The sequence below is a fragment of the Camponotus vicinus genome, unplaced genomic scaffold, assembly GCF_025532165.1.
Source record: "Camponotus vicinus isolate PSW18456_S1 unplaced genomic scaffold, iyCamVici1.0 SCAF_5, whole genome shotgun sequence".
In the NCBI taxonomy this organism is placed as follows: domain Eukaryota; kingdom Metazoa; phylum Arthropoda; class Insecta; order Hymenoptera; family Formicidae; genus Camponotus; species Camponotus vicinus.
The window spans coordinates 10794422-10817179 of NW_028141977.1; the positions used below are offsets into that span (position 1 = coordinate 10794422).

Sequence of the window (22758 nt, forward strand, 5' to 3'; positions counted from 1 at the left end):
ATTTAAAATTTGGAAGTTTCAGATTTCAGTCCGTGTAAAACTTTGTAGATATTTAAATATCTTCGAAGAACACCAAGTAGTAACATTGAAAAAACACTTGACCCCGATAATCCGGCTTTAAGATAGATCCTGATTCCGCTTATCTCTTTGGCCCGTCGTAAACTCGATTCGAATGCAAATTTTATTCAACATTACAACATCAATAGCTCGAGATAACACTACTTAAAAATTTATCACACAGTTATCAGTTGTTATCAAATGATGGACCATCGATGTAACATATTTGTTCAATGTGATGTTCGACAAAAATATTCATCGTCGGATACATACGATTTCCAAATAAAAATTACGCATTTAATTCGGTATTTATTAAAATCTAAAAATATTTTTTACAAACAGATAAAGTTTTGTAACTTTGACATATAGCATATGGTTTTAAATCATATACAAATAAAGAAACTATCTTAGAAAAACTAAGTAAACGTTCATGAAAAGAAATACATATAAAATTATTAATTTCAATATGATTTCCAAATAATTCGACAGAATTTCCAAAGCATATTTTTACATCAGATTTTAAATTTAAGAACTTTGAAATAACAGGAAAATATGTGGTACTTTCTGTTTCAGTAATGTTACATTTCTTAAGAAAAGGAAAAGATTCAAAAATATTGCAATTATATAAATAAATTCTTTCGATTACGGCCTTCAAAATAGATCTAATAAACCTAGTCCAATCTGTCTTTCGCATAACATGCAATACAAGATACGGCCTATGTTTACGTAAACACCTAACGTCTGGTCCTTAGCCTTTTATTCTATTAATTATATGATTTAAGAAAATTTGTTCGGGTCTCTATTTGTCGTTAGTTTCTAAGGTTTCGAATTTTTGTAAGATTTATCTTGCAGTTGTTGATTAGGTTTATCGGTTTCTTGATAGAGTTTTTTTTAGGTTTTTTTAGGTCTTTAGGTTTCGTTATTGATCCTTTAAGTTTCGTTATTAATCCTTTAGATTTCGTTATTGATCCTTTAGGTTTCGTTATTGATCCTTTTTTTCTTTAGCGACATTTGTTCAGGTATTTGTAGTAAAATTTGTATCGTCGATTTCTTATGCCTCATAAATTCTAAAATAGATTATAGAGTTTAGTTAGAATTTTTTTGACTTTTCTCATTTATCAGGTCTATATTCAGGTATATATTTACTTTATTTATAAAAGGTGATTTTTAAATATATATAAACTTTATTCACTTCAACTTAGAGCGGGACTTGATTACAATTTACTTATCTTCATTCATACTGCGTTTCCTCATTCCCTCTTTATCTCATATATGAGAGATATACCTTCTTGCTCTTAGACCCCATCTTATTTTTAATTTATCAATCCCTAATTCTCTTGTTACTATGTACCTTGGAATGTAAAAGTCTAATTTAAATAACCATCTCGCATAATCCAACATAATTTTTTCCAGTTCTTTTTTCTCTTTCCATCTTTATATCTCTACACCGTATGCCAGGCGGTTTTTAAATAAAAGACAATATATTAAAAAAAAAATTATTTTAATAAAAATTATTTAATAAAAATTATTTAATAAAAATTATTTTAATAAAAAATATTTAGCACCTTAAAGTTTTTTTAACATAAATCATGCCTATCTAACCCGCGGTCCGCGGGCCACTCGAACCTCTTTCCCCTACCATAGAACTTGGCTTCCCCGCTTGCAACGTTCGATGCTTGGCCCGCGCCGCGTTTAATTATCCATTCATTTTTTTTCCAACGCTTGTTTTTTAGTTTGTCAAGGACTTTAGTAGCATCGTGCGTTTTGATAAATATCGCTTATTACTGCGACAAATCTTATCACATGCTTATGCGTAAATAAAATCATATGATGCAGTTGAAATTGTGAGCGTAATGGTGGAAAAAGTCCGTAGCAGTAAAAGTGAGATCGGTGGCTCTTTTGCTGTTGTCTATATATATATATATATATATATATATATATATATATATATACAGGGTGATTCAAAATAACCCCATTGTCCTTGAAATGACACATTCTTGAATCAATTCTAAGACGATTTTTCCTTTAGCAAAATTTCGTCCGAAGCTTAGTTTTTGAATTATTAAAGGAAGTAATTAACGTACGACGGGTCGAATACAAGAGGCAGGTAAGGGTGGCGCGACTCACCGTCAGACGCGGGTGCTTACACGGGGCGCCTGCTGCGATCAGCTAGTCGCTATACACATACAGACACACATGCGAACACATACATTCTCTTTCCGGTTCTTCCTAGTTTGGGACGTCCAGGTACGCGAATGGTATTGGGAGTTTCAGTTTGGATAGGTAGCTCTTCGTATGCAGGTTCAGTTTGAGGTTCATCTAGATTATTGTCTTCATCTGGTATAGATCTGTATCTATGTCATCTTCTGATTGAGACTCTTCTTCCTTAGCTTTTGGGGTTGCTAAATCTATAGGTGCTTCAAATAATTTCAGTTCATCCTTGTACGAGGTAGTATTCTGATCTTCGATGAATCGGACATCTCTTCTTTTAAAAACTGTTCGAGTTCCTCGTTCCCATAATCGGTATGCCTTGGCTTCATCAGAATATCCTACTAACAACGAATATTTAAATAAGTTTCGATATCGTGAGGACAATTGATTATGTATCAAAGATTGTAATTTTATTATATTATTTCGTTCATGTAAATTTATATTACTTTCCAACAGTAAAACCGTATCTGAAAATATTTTAGCAAAATTTTTCCAAATTCTGAATCCATAAACATCTAATGGTTGTATTTTTCCTGTAGTTCCTTTCGGTATTATCATAGTAGTAATATGTATTCCTGGAGGTGTTAAATTCGAAATAGTATTGGGGCAATGTCCAGTCCATGAATCGATAAGAAGAACGCTATTAGGACCAATGTTTGCAAAATAAGCTTCTTCTAACCACATTCTAAAATGATCTGTAAAAAATATAAATGTTAATTTAATAGTTTTTTATGACTCTTATTAAATTGTTAAATGAAATAAGTTTGTTAAAGAAAGTAATTATAAAAGGAAAATACCTGATGTTATTTTACCAGATTTCGATGCTTTTACAATAACATTTTCTGGTTTAAATAAATTTTCTTCTACTCTTGGTCCAAATTTACCATTAGCTTCTTTTAATACAATAAATAAAGGTGACAACAAATTGCCATTACAGGATATTATTGGTTGTATCGTATATGAATGAGTTGTTGATGATATGGATTGCACGACACGTTCTATTTTCTTTTCTCCCTGGTTAGACAATGATCTTCCAGAATGAATTTCCAATTGGAAACCACTTTGATCTGAATTGTAAATATTTTCAGATCCAAACTGTTCAATAAGAGGTTTTACTGTTTCCAGAAAATCATCAGCTGATTGTTGCAAATCAGCAGAATCTTCTAATGTTCTTCTAGTGACAAACTTCGTAACTTTTCTTGAAACAATTCGGTGAGACTTCTTGAATCTTGCTATCCAACTGTGAGATGCCTTAAATATAGGATTTAAATTTCCTATTTCTTCTTGAGCTTGTAAAGCCCATCTTTTTAGATCAATATCATGAACCATGAATCCTGATTCAACAGCTGCAGTAAATTTATTATGTGTAAATTTGGAGATGTAAGATAATTTTTCTATACGACTTCCACCTGATTGTATTTGTTCTTTCCATCGCCTTAACTGACATTCAGATGAAACTCTTCTAAATTTACTTTGTACTACTTTTAGAGGACGATTCCTTTTTTTGTCATTACTGTTTTCATCAGTGTCCCGATGTCGCCAATACTCAACAGCTCGTCTTTTATAAGTCAGTTTGAGCACTTAATACATTAAACACAACACATACGCAGAAGCACACACATCAGAGAGGGTTTGGAGTCAATAAATACCATGGAAATGACGAGCTATGGGGTCCCTGTCTCTGCTGTGACACACACGCACACACACACACACACACACACACATGCACGCACGCACGTGAGAGGCTAGGGGATTACCACGTTAAACCAACACCCCGAAGGGATCAGTTTCCTGCTACGTCCACGTCGTTGATCCTGGGTGACGCCGAGAGCAGGACACACACACAGTCACACACACACACACACACACACACTCACACACACGCGCGCGCGCGCGCGTCTGAGACAATTTTGAATCGATAAAAATTCCATGGAAATTTTTATCCCGTCCGTTCGTGGGCTGTCGCAACCGACTACTTTTAAATCATCATAAGTCCGCGAAAAAAAATTGTAGCGAACTTTTCCAAAATCCGTTGTATTCGTCTTGAAAAACCCTTTCAAATGAGCCGTCACTCGACCCCCCGTGCCATTACAAAAATTCGCCCCCCCCGTCGCCCCCTGCCCTCCATTGGGGGCTGGATGAGGGGTTTTGTCGTTAAACGATCGATATTATAGTCCCATTGAACTCATATAAATTTTAGCCCTTTATCTTGAACCGTTCAAAAATTATTTAACCGTTCCGGAACTTTTTCCCATCACTGTATATTGAATTTATTGACACCAATAAAAGTCTAACAACGTTAAGCGGATTGATAATCATATTCAAAGATGTTAAATTTTGCTTTCTATTGCAATAGAAAAACAGTTTACACAGATATTATTACAACGAAAAGACTACATTGACTGTGAGAATTATGCTACATGAACAATTTATATTAACTTATCAGAAACACGTAATCACATATTTTTTGAAAAATATTTTTTATTTATAAGAGTTTTCGCGTGAATATAAAAATGTAAGTAATTCTACAATACACTCATGTCTCTTTGAAAGAGGTATTCTATTTAACGCTGCCCGAACTAGTCCTATCACGTTTTCTACTTCGTCGTTCTGCGGTGGCATAGCAGGTAATGGTGGTAAGACGAGTTCAGGCGGTGGAGGTAGAGGTGCATCCAACAAAGAAGTGAGTTTCATTAATATTGCTTCGTTTGACTCGGATGAGCGACCTGTAACAATGTTTATATAATGCCAAAAGTCGAAGTTGGATTATTTTTTATTTATAATTAAAAGTTAAAACAGAGATGCTTGCTTTTTCCAAAGAGAAAAAGTTCTGAATTATAATTTACGAGACCATAGTTTTTATTTCAGATAAAATTCATAAAAATGTGCTTTTTCTAAAAGATATAATTGTATACAACTTTTCTTCGTTCTAACAATCCTTCCTCAAACCCTGCCAAAAATCAAAATATGGATTTACGTTTCTGTTTTGCCTCTGTTTCTGGTACTGATGAAGATGAACTGGTCGATGCAACCGACATCATTGTATCATCATTGTACAGGTTTGATACTGATACATTGGAACTTCTTCTATAAATAATAGGCAAAATACATAATTAAAAATGCATTATTCATTTACAAACAATGTCTTATATGTATGATTTTATTATTTACTTTCTATTCTCGATGAAGAGATCTTTAGTGAAGGCCATCATTTCATAGTATGGCCATTTATTTTTTTTCATTCCACTACCAGCCGAGCCGCTTTTCTTGCTATTGCTCTCCCGTATTAAAATTCGCCTGTAATTGTAACGGAGTTTTTTCCATATATTCTTGGCCTCATTAACATCTTTGATGTTACCTATAAGAAAAATTGCAAACTAATTATTGTTTCGAGAATATTTTATATGAAGAAATATGACTGTGCTTGGCTAACATACCATTCATAGCAGACACTACCTCCTCCCACAATTTCTGAACAATACTCCTGCCCCTTTCGGTAACAGGAATTAAAATTCCATAAGGCTTCTCGCTTTTGGACTTCGCCAATCAACATTTCATTCCAAAGAATCTCGGTCAATGGTTCATCGTTAATTTCATTTGGGTCGACAATCATACCATTATCTGCAAAAGTATATCTATACAGTATGTCCTCAAATATAATACGCTATATAAGTATGCTCTTGAATATAATTTGTATGTCGATAATCATTTTTAATAATTGCGATACAAATGATAAAAACTTACCAAGCTGTGGGTATACGTAGCCTGCATCATCAACATGGATTTTAGTATATCGTTCGTAATACTCATGGTCCATTACGATGTCAATATCTATTGTTGCATCACATAATGCACAAATGTTTTCCTACAGAAAGAAAATTTACATGTTAACTTACGTAGACATGCATAGCAATAATCTCTGAAAAGATTATAACTGTAAGTGTCCAGCATCCCCCATATAGTGAATGAAACTATTATCAAATTCATTAAAATTTTGTTTATATTTTGTATGAAGATTCAATAAAAAATTACATAATTTCCTAAAAATTCGTTCAGTTATCAATAACGTAATGTTATTCCCTGTAACTATAACCTTATTTTAACAAATAACATAATTTCTCAGAATTTTATTACACTTTTAATATGGAATGTGCAATTATATTTATTATTTATTATATACACATTTATTTCTACAATATATTGCGAAATTTTATTGAAAAAGATATTCGCTGAAATACTTACTTGGATGTTGGCCATTTCTTGCAACTCTTCAACTATTTGTACAACTATTTTCTCAAGTATTTCTACATATAGTACGTACTACATCTAATAAAAGACAAAATTCATTAATCCGGTATTTACACCGATCAAAAACATCGAATTAAATAAATTTTGTCTTTCAACATATATAGTACGTACTTTACGTATTCTACATACATACACTTTATATAGTCAAAAATTTCGTGTGTACATATGCTGTTTGAAAAAGTTGAACTTGGTCGAACTTTGGACGCGCTATTGTCATCAAAAAATCACTAGACCAGTTTTGTGGCTACTGAAGATCGAATTTTTTAATTTTGTGAAAAACATGTAAAATCAAATAGATTTACATGTCATTTAATACAAAGAAACATAATAAAAATAGTTTACCATTTATTTAGTTTATTTATAAAATTGAACAAAAAATATCACTTCGATTGTACTCAATTGGACAGCTCTCATTGGCTGTTGCTCAACATTTCAAACAGCGCTTGAGCGCTGGTGCTAAAGCGCCGGTGTCTGTATGAGGATCCAGCCTAATGCAGCTCTTCGTACAGGACCTCTGGATTCGTGTACTTTTTGAGTACTACTAAGTTTTCCTATGCTTCAAGTGATGTTTGAGCTCTTTTAACGTGATTTAATTGACTTTCCTCTACACTTAATAAAATCAAGGCCAATGCCTTTTCATCCTTTTTTTCTCCACTCCGCTGCATTTTGTTCGGTCTTTAATTCCGTTCCATTAGTGTATGCCCATAGTTCGTTGTATATAAGTAGACTTCTTACTTGAATTTTCCAGGATTCATAATTTTTTTCTCCGAGCTTCTGAATTTGGTTAGGATTCAACGTTGCCATTCTTTCCGGGTTTATTTTTCTTATTTCCTTTTAATAGTCTTCGTTTCCTGGGCCCATAACCTGATGGTTTTTTTTATAGAATAAGAAACCTTTACAAGGAGTAATAATTATATATTTCTAAAACAAAGAAAAGATAACGTTACTACAATCTGTGCGATAAAGAACATTACTCACTAACTAAAAGAAAACTAGAAGCTAGATAGACTCTTCGCATAGCACGCGCCATCTGTCGTATCTAGAATCTCTCGATCATTGAATATCGAAGACGCATTGATATATATATATATATATATATATATATATATATAGATGGGAAAACGCTATTACATATCCAACAAAACTATTTACTAGGGAATAAATCATTTTACAACTTAATAAAAACTCAAATATAAGCGCCTGTCCTATCCTCAACATGGCGGCGAGTCATGTGTCATTTTCTATTAAATAAATCTTACGATTAAAATGTGTCGTGACCTATGGCCTTAAGTATCGCCATGAAAAAGAGGTCGTACATGTGACTTGAGTGAACTGAGAAGGATTCGATATGTATGATGGTTAACGGGACAAATGGGACTTTTTCAAGTAGTTAAGACAACGTAGTACAGTTAAAAAAAATTGAACTTGAATGCATGATGAATGAATAATAAATTGTTCGGATAAATTTGATCATTAAACAATCCCATTGATTTTGATTCTATTACACACAATCATAAAAATTGTTAACTTTCTTAAATTTTTTTACAATAAAATAATATTTTGTTGAGATTTGAATGTTTTTTATAATGCATATAATATCACTTTTTAAGATACAACAATTGTCACATTTATTACAACTATATGTAATATGACCCATTTTTAATAATTTGTGAATTGAGTTTATGTGAAAGGAATATTATGTAAAAGAGGACCATTTTTATGAGTATAAGATGCACATATTATATCATCAGAATTATTACATTTTAAAAATGCAACACATAATTTGCCATATTATATTAAATAAAAACACAGCTTACTGTATGATCCTGTATAATCTCTTCAGTATGATACACGCAGTACAAGTCATTCCTTTTAATTTTGCCTTCTGCAATTGTATGAATTCTATCTTGTATCAATTCGACTAACAATCAGTCATATAAATCATTCAAATTCTATAGCAACACTGCAACAGAATAAAAAAGGAACAATAAATATAAATAAATTTAGAAATAATCGAACACCAGATTTATTACAAGAGACACAAAAAGAAATTTAAGAGTGTGATTGATTGTTTTACTTACTTTTTGTTTTCCGTTCCACGCTTTATAATACTTTTATGTTTTATTCATTGATAGGTTAAAGGTTTTGATTAAAACATCAATCTATATTAATCTGATATTTAATTTTTTGCAGTTGTATCGAGATAGTTGGAACAATCAATTATATTGATGAAAAATAAGATAAAATAAATTTTCTTTTCGCAAATAAGAAGATGACAATAAGAGCATGATTTTATCTTCATTTGGCCCCGTCCGATAATCTTTGACAAAATCTTTTAATATATATTCATAACTTCTTATGTCGAGTGATATTGAAATGATGTACGTGGTGCCTTGTTGAGACTATTCGAACGCGCTGACACGTGTAAACCTTGACTTGACCCCATTGTATTTTATCGTATTATATCACATTATTCATATGATAATTTTATTTATTGGCATAAATGCGCATATCCGATATATCTCTCTTTACGACTTCCTATAAAATATTATTTACTTGATAATATTACTGCATTATTATTTCATATCTCATAATGTTATATATCATAGATATATCATAGATATATAACATTATCAGTTGATATAAATAATAAATATTTGTAGAATATATTTTTGTTGAACAATTGTTAACAGATTTTAAGATATAGTTCTTAATGTTACAAATGTAATTAAGAATTGTGTAATGTAAACGAGGACTTTTCTCTTATCTATATTTTTATGTTTCTAGTGGTAATGAAATTCCACCAGGTTCGACAGTTCTCATCAATGATAATTTTATTTATTGGCATAAATGCGCATATCCGAAACGCATTTATCATTCATTTAACGCTGCTCGCTGAAATGCGGGCAACCGAACTATCAATTCACCCGATTTCGTCAATGACCTCATTAGTCGCGATTTAGCAATGATCACTGATATCATATAATAAAGAGAGCTTTCTGAAAAAAATTATAACAGATCTTTTATTCATATTAAAGATTGACTTTAGATTCTTATCTTTAATTTCAGAAAATCGCATTCAATGTTATCATATATTACATGCGTTCATCATGCAATCGCATATAATGTTGAATACATACAAACATATGGATATATAAAAATGCAAGGCATGAAAATAAAAAAGTTATTTAACTTTTTTCATCAAATATACGGTTTCAAAGAAGCAATTATTCTCATATGATAGAAAATTTAATATAACACTAAATTTTGTTTATAACAAAAAATCTTTTTTTTGTGTTAAGTGTTCAATTTTACATAATACAAGTCTCTAAGGCCTTTTTTTCCTCATTTGGTTTATGGCATTTAATAGTGTTTAGACATAGCGATCGCCGATTACAAGAGCACTCGAATCTACTTATGCGTTACATCCAGGCCCGGAGAAGGATGAGGGGGGAAGCCCACTTGGCACTTGTTGACCGGGCGAGTAATGCTAGCGCGGGTACCGCCCGGAAGACTCGCCATTACCGGAGGGACGTAAAGAGAGGAGTTTTTAGTGGGTAGAGGCCGATAAATAGGCCGAGTCCCACACTACTCCGGCCTACGGGGGCCGGAGTGTGCGTAAGTAGCATTTTCTCCTCTCTCGTAAAAAAAAAAAGCCCGGAGAAGAATGGGTCGAAGGAAGGACGTGACACAGGTAATATTTTCCCGAAGTCGCAGCAGGAGGTAAGCGACTCGGGTCGAGCGAATTTTGAGACTCGAAAAACAAGTAAATGACTCTCGTTAAGTCGCTATTACTCTGCTTCGAGCATTCGCTCGGTAGTCTCCTTTTTAAGGGAATCTAATCCCTTTTACACAGGGTGGGACCAATGCGCGATCTTTGATGGATAGGAATGAGAGCAGGGTAATGAATTAATTAAGAAATTTAGTTACAAATTTAAATTTATTAAAAAAATACTTGGTACATTTAAACACAAGAGAAGAAACAAAAAGGAATTATAATTAAGTGCGCTATATTTAGTGTGTGTGGGTGTATGAGTGGGTATGTATGTGTTTGTGTTTTCTCGCGGGTGTTACACGAGTACGGAGGTCGTCAGTCGAGCAGATTAAGGGGGGATACTATTTTTTATCTCTATGCTCGACCGGAAATTATTATGATTTTGAGTTTTCTGTGCAAATGATAGTTAATTCTGTGTGAGTGTATACGTGTATTAACGAGACAAGGAAGGTTAATTAGATATGGAAGGAATTAGATTGTGGAGGATATTTTCTCCATAAGAAATCTATGGGTATGGCTAAAGGATAATCGGTAACTGGAGTAAAGCAGGGGATAATGATATTAGGGGGAGCGACGTTCAAGAAACTGCGCAATATGGGGAGGTATATGGGACCAAGTCCTACGGTAAAACAACCTGGAAGGATTGGACCAGTATACTCAGGGAAAAGGAGGGTGAGGAGTGTCGCGATGCGGAGATCGCTAGGATCGATAAAGATAATTATCGAATAAATCGGAGGAGGAAGAGAAGGAAAGAGGGGGGAGGTGAATTTCGTGATGGTTCGTCAAGGAGAGGAGGAGGAGGTGAGTTTAGCGACGGTTCGTCAAGGAGAGAAGGAGGAGGTGAGTTTAGCAACGGTTCGTATTATGGACAAATCCTCGCGGAAGGAAGGAAACGTGGAGTCGGCTGAACGTAACATATGTAACCATTGAAAGCATGAGAAATGGGTTGCACGTGGACACAAGGGTTCGACACATGTACGATCTTTTTCCTTCGACACATGTATGACCTTAATGCATTGATCTCCGTGAACTGACCACCCGCTCCGTCGAAGATCAATGGATTCCGATCAATCATGGCATAACTTATCCCTTCATACATTTTTCCTCTGAGCCTTCTATCAAGGAAAACGAATTTCGAATCACTTTCGCCGAAAGTTTCTTCTGATCAAGATTATATTTTTGCGGCCCAAGTATATTAGTATGCTTTTAGAGTTGTGAATGCTATGTGACCTGTGTCTAAATAATCGAATACTTCATTCCTTTTGTTCGTTTATTTCGATCCTAGATTTGCAGGAATTTGTTAATTCTATCTGAGAACTATTAAAAACAAGTAAAAATTTTATTTATGAGCAATAAAATTATAGTTATAGATTTTGATCATTTTTTTATATGTTATTATTTTTAAATATTCAAAAATAATTTATAATATTATTTTCCCCCTTTCCTCTCTGCTGCGTTGTCGGGTGCGAGCGTGTCCATTTTGGCATCACTGTACTTAGTTATATTTTCTGTACGGATGAAAAAGAAAAAGTGTGGAATCTGGTGAGTCATGCTTCCAATTAGCCTTTTTCCCTCTGCTCCATTGTCGGGTGCGAGCGTGTCCATTTTGGCATCACTATTTAGTGACATTTTTTGTACGGATGAAAAAGATAATATTATTTTTTTTCTTGAATAACAAATATTCTACAATGATATTGTTATTCTTTCTTTAGAGAAAGCTATTCTATTACTTATTCTATTACTTTAGAGAAAGCTATTCTAAATGTTTTACTCAATTTTATTTCATAATAAATCATTTTATTTCACAATAATTATAAATATTCTTCTCACTATAATCGCATTTTTTCTATTTTTTAGTTCTCTATTTATTGTATTAACTTCTATTATTTTCTATTATTTTTCTAATAATTTTTATTTTTTATTAATAATTAATTATTTAATTTCTAGTACAAATATGAAACATGAAATTATATATTGCACATTTTATTTGTTCTCCCAAATTATTCAATTATAGTTTCTGCCACGGATGATAAATATGTATTGTATAATAAATTTATCTTTGTGCGAAACTTTTTAAGACAGCTCGATAATCGTCGCTACAGCAACAATTGGCGATCAATCTGTGTTCCCTACAACTATTGGCATGTAGAAATCGGCAGTCCGCTAATCTACATTGATAAGGCAAATCGTGAGAATCGACACAACAGCAGGCATCATGTAACAGTTTCTCGCCACAATAAGGATATACCGAACTATCACACAAAGGACATCTGAAATAGAAATGTGTAAGTATCATTATTCGTAATATATATATATGTGTTTTTAACTCTCATTTTAATTTATATATATTTATTATTCTGTTAAAATTTGATGATATGATTACTGATATTTATTAAATACTTCGATCTTTTAATTTTGACATTAATGGTACTAATAATGTGAAAGAATTGTTTAAAAATTCAGATTAACAATATCTTGCATATACAATATAGTAAATCAACAAATTGATGTCAGTTAATTAAATTAAATTAGTATAAATTTTCAATATATACATATTTTCAACGTATAAGCGTCATCAACATTTATCTAAAAGTGGGATTTACTTGCAACTTTCGGCCAGATTTCTCAGCTTACGCTTACTGTTCCCCTCTTACCGCTCGCGTCGCTCGTAACTACGGAGCGCGTCACAAATGTAATGTGGCAATCTATCTAAGTTCTCTTTATTATTTATTAATAATAAAAATAATTATTCTATTATTAATTACGTTTCAAAACATAAATATTTTTAATTGTTACAAAACATATACGTTACGAGCGTTCGATGACGCTGTCGCTAAGGCACGAGTGATAAGAAGGGAGCAGTAGGTGTAAGCTAAGAAATCTGACTAAAACATTACTCATTACTTTTAACCAAGTTTTTGTTTAACAACTTGAGACAAACAATTTTTTATTATTATAGTACATCACTTTAAATAGTTGTTAATAATACATAATGAGATTTAAATATAGAATATTCCATTTTAAACAGAATAATTTTGAAGATTAGTGTTATTTGCAATTTATCATCATGCTGAGTAATATTAAAAATCTATGTAATTTCTGAATAGCCTTAGTATTTTATAATATGTAATAATATGTTATGATATGTGAAAATAAAAATAAAAAAAAGGATATTAATTACTTAACATTAAATATCTCATATTTGATTACGTATTGTTGTAAGTCGCAATACAGAAATGTTGTTATAATAAAATGTTATTATATAAAAAATATTGTTATAATAAATATTAAAATATAAATATATATATAAATATACATAAACATATATAAATATAAATATATATATATATAAAATATTGTTATAATAAATATAAAAATATAATATACATAGAAATTTATGATAAACTCACTTTTGTGGTCCAGATGTAAATGGAGGAAAATGATAATTTCCTTGAAATTGTCGTACTTCATTTTTTGGCAAAGGCGTTAATGGTGCATTCATTGTATTTGTTGCATTTAATGCATGATTGCTCATTAAATTTCTATCTTCATCTGAAACAAATAGATCGTAAGAATATTTTTTTTTGTCAAATAATAATATCGAAGACAATATTTGAGGCAATAAATTTATATAATAAAATAATTTAAAAAAAGTAACAGTTTTCGATTAATATTATTGTTAAAATAAAAGACTTTATTTTTTTCAGAATTCATATATTTTCGATTGTTATAAATTGCACACAATTTTATTTGAAATATCTGTCAAACATATTTCTATATATAAAAAAATGTTTAAAATATTATATTTTATCGTCTTAATGTTTAATAGAATATGTTTAGATTTTATTTTTAATATGTCTAATGCTGTTTTTAATGGATTTACAATCTGAAATAATTGTTATTATTACAAATAGAAAATATGTTAAATATTTATTTTACCTTAGCATGCACATGGGAATGATATGTACAATATTATATCTATTATAATATTATAATATTATAATATTATAATATATCTATGCATACAAATATTATTAATACAACATTCTTTAAAATCACATAATAAATATTTAACTATTTTTATTTGCAGTTATTCAGCTGCTATATAAATTTAATTAACAGATTTTCTATTATTAGTTCTATTTTTTTATTAACAGATATAATATATAAAGTGTAATATTCAAAAGAAAATATTTATTTATTTATCTCTATGTATAATAATATAATTATCGAATAAATCGACTCACCTGATAAACCGAACACGCAGCAATGCAAAAGAACGCTGATACCAAACAAAATGAACTGGAACGACATATTCCTATCAAAAACAAATAAGATCGTAGTTTATTTGCTCTTAACACGGCTGAGATTTTTCAGAGAAATGAAATCGTTTACGGTTCTTACTCCTTCGATTTCTTTCCATAAACCCACACAACTTGTAACTACGGTTCTCGCCTTCCTCATAAAGAACGCGGTCGACGTATATTCCGTTATTCCTAACTGGTCAACGATCATTTTTTTCATTTTATGTATCGGTAAATATGTGGAAAAGAAAAAGAAAAAGACATAATGATGAGGATGCTAGCCTGAAATTCACAACATAAAAATAAAATGTTTTTTGCAAATAATTTAATTATTGCAGTCATGTGTTTAACAAGAGGAAAAATTTTTTAGGGATAAGAAAAAGAGCAATAATTATTTTTTTACGAAATATTTCGCTTTATGAAAACTGTTGCTAATTATATATAAATCTAAATATTTTTTACAATTACGTATTTTTAAAATGCAATATATAAAAAATAATTAAATTTTTAAATAACAAAAAATATTTACATGACCAGTTTTCTCTTCATGTTCTTTTTCTAATTACTACATGTAAATATATTTTGTAAATTTACTATAAATAATATCTCTAAATATAATATTTTACATTATATGATTTAATTTTGCTATCGAATACAATCTATCAACTTTAAATTAAATTAAAACATTATTAATTAACATAAATTAAAACATTAATTAGAGATCAGAACGAAACGAATAATTTAAAGAGAAAGTCGACACGTAGAATTATTTTGTATATGTATATATATATGTTTATGTATATATATTTTATACATATATATGTACATATATATATATATATATATATATATATATATATATAAGATTAAATCAGACATATATTACCAAATTTTGAATACATAGGAATTAGAATTAAATAAGATCTCTCTTATTTTATCGATGTAACATATATATATATATACATATATATATATATATATATTTTTTTTTTTTATAATAAATAGTACCATTTTTTTAATATTATCATTGTTATAATGTTTAATGAATAGATAAATTTTTTCTGCTTACAAAAAAACAGAAGAGAATACATCGATAAAATAAGAGAGATTTTATGTAATTCTAATTTGTACGTATTCAAAAATTGGTAATATATGTCTGGTTTAATCTTTTTAAAATCTAATTAAAACAGGCTTGTCCGCGGGCCGCGCTGCGTCTCGTGATTCATTCGTGATTTGTCGACGCTTCCCGACGCTTGTTTTTTAGTTTATTAAAAATAATTTAGAAGCATCGTGCGTTTTGAGAAATCGGTTATTATTGCGACACATCTGCTTCTGTATAAATAAAATCATATGATGCCGCGCGTTGAGATTGTGAGCGTAATGGTGGGGAAAATCCGTATCGATAAGAATGGGATCGCTGGCTCTTTTGCTACTAGTGGTTAGACAGACTTGAATTAAAATAAAGAAATAAGAACAATAGAAATTGATAATGTTGATACAAGTATTTCAAAACATTTATACAATTAGACACTATTTATTTGTTTACACAAATTATTATTATTAAAATTTACTAATTATTTTTAAACTTATGCATTAAAGTTTAATTTAATTAATATTGTTTTTAATATATCGTAATATGGTAAAGAAGGAGACATAATATTTCGCATATATATAATTAATACCTAGTAAACACTGTTATATTAATATTATATTAGTATAAAATAAATATGTTATATATATATCTTAATGCTAAAAACTTTAATTACTCGACGATTATTAATTCTATTTACACCGTGATGCTCTTGGGTTTTTTAATCATTATGACGTATAATGGAATACGAAACAAATATTTCATAAAAATGATCTCTGTTGTATGGTGACAAAAGTGAATTTTAAGAAAACATTAATCTTGTCGACATACACGTTATGATAAAACGTAAAAAGATCAAAAACAAAACGAGAAAAAAGTTAAGCGATCTTGTAATTATCTCATATATGCGACCGATTCATAATTAGGACATTCCTATAATCGATGTGTTTGCGTTACGTTATCACTTACACGCGCTTCTCAATATATCGCTCTAGTTACAAAATTCTTCAAAAGATAAAAAGACATTACGATTACTACTTATATAAGACATAAAATAAAATACATATACTTCAAATGAAAAAATTAAGTATTTATTAAAATAAATAAAATACTTAAAAGATAAATTAAAATTATTCGATATGATTGGTTATTTGTTCATTTATGCTTTTTCGATATCCAAAAGAGAAAGAAAGAGCGAAGTATAACAGCGAAATACAGATGAGAAAAAAAATAGCGAACGAGATATAATAGATTATAAAATATTAAAATATCAAAATTTAAAATACGCTATCGCGATCAATATATCGATTTACTTCATTTTTATAGTCCAATCACAATTTCTTATCAATATTAATATGTGACAACAATGCAGGAGTTTTGCGCTTCTAAAATTTTTTATTGGAGGTTATTGATTTTTTTATATCTTAAATCTTTCACGAGCATGCGTCATCTTTGGAATTGTACACTTTATCCCCTTTATCTCTTATCGGATCAGATACTTAACACCTGTCTTTTTTGTGACATCTACATTAGAATTTTTTCGTTCGTCTTCAATTCGCTCAATAGTACTTTAGAATCGCGTTGAAAAGAGAAGTTAGCATAGAAAGAGCGTCAGAAAAGCTGGAATAATGAAAATCAAAAAGCTAGATGCTGAAGATATACGAGCATGTATTGACGACAATGTTTTGCAAAAAATATTCAACGAACATTCAGATGCTAATAAACATATCTTGTTGCTAACTAGATCGCGTTTACGTTATTGATGTGCGCGCACGTGTAGATATGCAGACTGTTAGAGTCAAATTTCTCATCGTGAAATCTGTTTTTGACTCGCAGAGTTCTCAGTTTTTTCTCAGATTTTTCTTTTTCCTACAAGAACATAAGTGCCTTCATAATTACTAACATTCTTTTTAAAGATAGATTTTTTAAGTAAATTTAAGATATATTTTTCCTTAGTAAAAGTATTTTCGCAAACTCTTAAAACTCTTTTCGCAATTTAAAATAAAAAAAAAACAAATAGACAACAAAATCATATTCTCCGTTAATTTCAAGATTTTATTTTGATAGAATTTTTACTTTTGAGAAGCTTTTGTTAGAAAATATATACTGTAATATTAAATTGACAAATTACGGTAAATCACAGTCCTCCTCGGTATTTTCATTTAAAACGAAATCATTTCAACTTGCGTCCAAAGAATCTATTACAATCTATTACAATTATGTGAATTGTAAAAATATCATGTATAAAATGTATGTAAAATAGTAGGTATATTTTATTGTATATTTTGTTATGTATCTTTTGAATTTATCTAGGAAGTATTACCGCAAAGTCATCTCGCAACATAAGAATAGCTTTACGATTTTAACATGCATATATGTATTTACGTAAGATAAACGTATGAATTTGAATAGGTAATTATTTACTTTAAGGGAGTAACTTCTGATGACCTTAACCTTGACATATGTTAAAGTGGTCACCTTTCTGAATAACCTTCAGAAGATTTTAGCCGTCGCTCGTGATTCGTTAAAAAGTTATCAATATAAGAAGTAATAAATGGAATGTAAATTTTATTGACACTGTGTAGATAGAACTATATAACCTATATAAACGAATTGTAGTCTCTGTAGAATGTAGTCTCTCTCGATTCTTACTTATATACAATACAAGTGTTTAGTTGTTCCTTAGATATCATTGTGAACGATTTCTATTACTTATTCTTCATCATGTTATATCACAAATTTCTACATTTGACGTATAATTATGCTGAATTGATACAATATTTAGTTCAAAAGAAAGTTATTTTGCATCGAGTAAAATGTCCGTGGTGTAATAAAATAATACATTTGGATGTACAACGATCGGAATCCCTAATTTTCCATTGTATTGTAACGTACTATAAACAAGTTCATGGTAGAAAGCGAAAATAACAAGTGTGTAATTTTAAAATTAGTGCTCTAACAAGAACGTGGTTTGCACGTAGCACATTAACGTTACCAAAAATGTGTCGTTTAATTTGTTATTTTTTATTATTAAATTCTCCACGTCAATTATTTTTACAAAATGAATTATCAATTTCATCTGAGACAGCTGTTGACTGGATACACTTTTGTCGTGAGGTACGTTTTACAATTTTAATATATTTACACATGTATAGAGATACATACATACACACGAACACGCGCGCGCGCGCGCGCGCACACACACACATATATAATATATACATATAGCTTCTAGTACAATACATAGCAGATGGCAAAAAACAAATTGGCGGTCCAAATATAATTGTGGAAATCGATGAAGCTAAATTTGGTAGATATAAATATCATCGAGGATGCCTCGTAACTGGTCAATGGTTGTTTGGAGCTATCGAACGAAGCACTAGTCGTTTATTTATAGTACCAGTTGAGCGACGATCATTGGAAGTTTTAATTCCAATTATACGTCATCGTATTTTATCTGGTACTATTATCCATAGTGATTGTTGGCGAGTATACGATTCTTTAAGTAATTATAATTATACACATAAAAAAGTGAATCACACAGAAAATTTCGTGGATCCATATACAGGAATACACACTCAAAATATTGAACGTTTGTGGCGTGATATTCGAACTGGAATTCCACGATATAGTATTCGAGATAAACATTTTATTTACTACATAGGCGAATTTATATTCAAACGTAAATATCAATATCATGAACGCATTAATAAATTTTTTGAAATTATGGCTAAAATGTATCCTATTGAAGAACAAAAAATACAAAATGAGTAAATAAAATTTATTTTTTTGCATAATTATATCTTGTAAAAATTTCTGTAATAATAAATCAATGTGGAAATATACAAACATTTGGTTTAAAATTTTTTTACTATTTTTTTTATTTATCAAGTATTTTTCAAAACTTTAACAGGTAAAAGATCAACAATTGCTTCAAAGATGATTTAAAATATATATAGTTTAGTAAATTGTAATCTAGAATAAGATTCAGGGGAAAACTGTATGAAAAATTATTATAAATTTAATATAAGTAAGAATTCTTTTTAATCTGCTTAAAAAAAAATGATGAAAAATAGAATATTACAATTATCTTTGATATATTTCTGAGTAAAATTGCACAAAATTCCTCACAAGTGGATATCAAAAATATAATTTTATTTTATAAAAGTAAATCTCATCGAACTTTTGAAAATTAAATTACAGTTGAATTAGTGTATTGTAATGAGAATTAGCGTCGCAATTAGATTAATAAGTTATAATTCATAACTTCATCATAATTAATAATTTATAACAAATAACTAATTTATAATAAACAATTTTATGTATAAATAAGCGGATTAAAAGTAAATAATTAAGTCCAATACAATTATTATTTACTTATTTAAGCAAAGCATTTAATACTTATCTAACATTGCGAATCTAAGTCAAAAGATACACGTAATCGATCAAACTATGACTCTGCAGAAAATTAAATAAGTGATTTGATCGTGCACGTGGCCATTATCAGCGACTACAGATAGATAAATCATGTGTAAATCGATTGCTACTAATTAATAGTTGAAATTTAGGGAGGAACAAGAACAAGACCAGTCTTGAAACGGAAGAATAAATGAAACTTAATGAGTGCGTTCTTAAATTGTAATATGTACTATCTTATTCTTATGTATTCTCTTATACATATATATTCTTATATCCTCCGTTCATCCGCACTCACACGCGTGGTGCAGAGACCTTATTGCGTTCACATGGCACGTGGCGATAAGACAATCATCGTCGATGACATCATATATGATGCTATCCGATATACTTACCGAGCGAAGGAGAACGTCATCGGGAATCTTGGTGGGGTTGACTTATTGTCTGGCGAGTTCATCTACATGAAAGTGAATAAGATGCCGAAGACATAGTCGAGAGATAATCGCGCGTATCGATAAAGAATATCTTTACAAATGAAGATTTGAGAATTGATTTGAATGAGAATTGTTCACAGAAATGCCGCACAATGTCAAGAAGCTTTCGTAAAAAAAAAAAAAAAAAAACACAAATGTAAGTGGAGGACACGTATGGAAAGATAAGAAGCTCTATATATGCGAAATGTAAATTTAGAATTAAAGATTAAAAGATGGCCTCATTTAGTGATAAATTTAATTGAGATGTATAATGTACATATTTTAATTTTATGTGTTCCAATGTGAATATAAAAATCGTTGTAGAAATAATGTTGTACTCTTGTATTTCAATTGAAATCGAATTCGAAGATAAGAGAGAAGATAAGTAAAAAAACATGTCGAGATCGTTAAATTGAAGTTATTTATAACGCAGAAGAATCAGTGCTAAGTAACGTTACTGGTAAATATATATAGTATTAAACAAGGACACTTATTTTCCACCAAGTAGATAATTAAACAATTGCATAAATATAACAAGTGAGATCGGTGTTTAAAATGTCGAGTACAAAATGCAAAAGAATAATTTCAAGATACAAATCTCCCCACATTTAATCTTTTTATTAAAATATTTAGAAACAATTCTTATTTCAAAAAATTTTACTATAAAATCTCATAATATTAATTTTTTATATCACTGTATACTTCATAAATTGATATTTTATTGCATTTAGATTATTTAATGAACTAATAAGGTTTTGGAATTTTTCATCCGCATTCAGTTCAAAACAATGTGTCGTCGTAATTTTCGATAATTCGAATTGACGCATTGCTATAATTTTACTAATTAGATTCTTCAAATGCTACACACTGCATACATACATAAGCGATGATATAAAAAAAGATATAAAAGCAATAATGTTAGGTCACATTGACGTAAGGCAACTCCATCTTGTACTTTGTTATAACAAATATTTCAAGCTACATAGTTGCAATGATATCGCCAATGAAAATAAAAATGATAGAATTATTTTATTATATTTTTCATATACGCATGGCGGAGTTGATAAAAAATATACCAAAACATATTTACATAGAACTCTAAGTTGTAGGATGCGAGATGTACTGTCTTTATTTTAAATTGATAGCACGATATTTGTCTCGAGGGAAGCAGGAAAAATTCTATATGCGCAGATGTCATGTATTATTAATTACCGTATTTATTCATTACCGTATTCGTTCTTCTGAAAAAAAGTAAAGACTCTAGTGCCCGATGAACAAATCAAAGTATAAACAACAGAACTTTCATTGACATGATAAAATTTGTGAATTTTGTAAAAAAATTTTACCATTAAATCGCGTATTATGAAATTCTATTACTTGATTAAAATTATATATATATATATATATACATGTGTGTGTGCCTCTTGCTGAATTAGCGAAAAAAAGCAATTTCGCATTATTTTGATTTTGTATTTTGTATATTCACCTCTATAGAGACTCTATATTTACAGCTAGACAATATTAGAGATACAATATTAGAAAATAAGAGATTAAAAATATGTGGGAATTTAAGATATTAATGAAATGACTCACTTAATTGATATAACAGGAAAATATGATTCTTACGTAACTTTATTGCGAAGGAACGGATGCTTATATGAAAAGATCTGCGATTTCGCAGAATGGATAAAATAATCGAATCAAGGGAATAATCTCTCTATTTCTTTTTTTTTATTGTCGATGTTTTAATAAAACATCGTTGCCAAACAATTCATTATTATTATTTTGTTTATAGCATGCATAATTAATCAATCTAATTCAAAAACCAGTTTATCAAAATCAATTTTTTAATCTTTCTTTTATGTCTGATTATTTAAATTTGTGCTCAAATGCTTTGCTGTTAGGCAAATCATAATGAATCAGAAAGAAAATAACAAAATAATAATCCACGTGCAAGAATACTTACTATTTATATGTGATAAAACAAACATATGTGTATCATTAAATAATTATTTATTAATTTGTCGCAATGATAAAAGGATTAAGATAAGTCAACAAATAAATATTCGAGACATGATGAAATAATACCGCACGTGGAGAACGTTTTCTGTCTCGGGTTATAAT

General features: G+C 29.9%; 3 protein-coding genes across 5 annotated transcripts; all 3 read right to left on the minus strand.

The window, feature by feature from the left end:
• Positions 1-2376: 2376 nt before the first annotated feature.
• On the minus strand, positions 2377-4587 carry LOC145972394 (uncharacterized). The gene is made up of 4 exons (XM_083100954.1): positions 4503-4587; positions 3066-3848; positions 2715-2963; positions 2377-2606 (listed from the first exon to the last, which is right to left on the minus strand). The coding sequence occupies exons 1-4, from the start codon at positions 4585-4587 to the stop codon at positions 2377-2379; spliced, it is 1347 nt and encodes a 448-aa protein (XP_082957080.1).
• Positions 4588-4737: 150 nt separating this feature from the next.
• Positions 4738-7553, minus strand: LOC145971988 (uncharacterized). 3 transcript variants are annotated; one of them, XM_083100140.1, is made up of 5 exons: positions 6919-7553; positions 6511-6823; positions 6013-6133; positions 5706-5889; positions 5498-5626 (listed from the first exon to the last, which is right to left on the minus strand). In XM_083100140.1, the coding sequence occupies exons 2-5, from the start codon at positions 6523-6525 to the stop codon at positions 5623-5625; spliced, it is 324 nt and encodes a 107-aa protein (XP_082956266.1). In that variant the 5' UTR covers positions 6526-6823; positions 6919-7553; the 3' UTR covers positions 5498-5622. The 3 variants fall into 3 exon arrangements, with proteins under 3 accessions (XP_082956264.1, XP_082956266.1, XP_082956265.1); XM_083100138.1 differs by lacking the exons at positions 6013-6133; positions 6511-6823; positions 6919-7553 and adding exons at positions 4738-4994; positions 5246-5355 and having other exon boundaries at positions 5440-5626; positions 5706-5843; XM_083100139.1 differs by having other exon boundaries at positions 6511-7553.
• Positions 7554-12333: 4780 nt separating this feature from the next.
• LOC145971538 (uncharacterized) lies at positions 12334-14852 on the minus strand. Its single transcript, XM_083099287.1, has 3 exons — positions 14599-14852; positions 13762-13903; positions 12334-12621 (listed from the first exon to the last, which is right to left on the minus strand). The coding sequence occupies exons 1-3, from the start codon at positions 14663-14665 to the stop codon at positions 12405-12407; spliced, it is 426 nt and encodes a 141-aa protein (XP_082955413.1). The 5' UTR covers positions 14666-14852; the 3' UTR covers positions 12334-12404.
• Positions 14853-22758: the final 7906 nt, after the last annotated feature.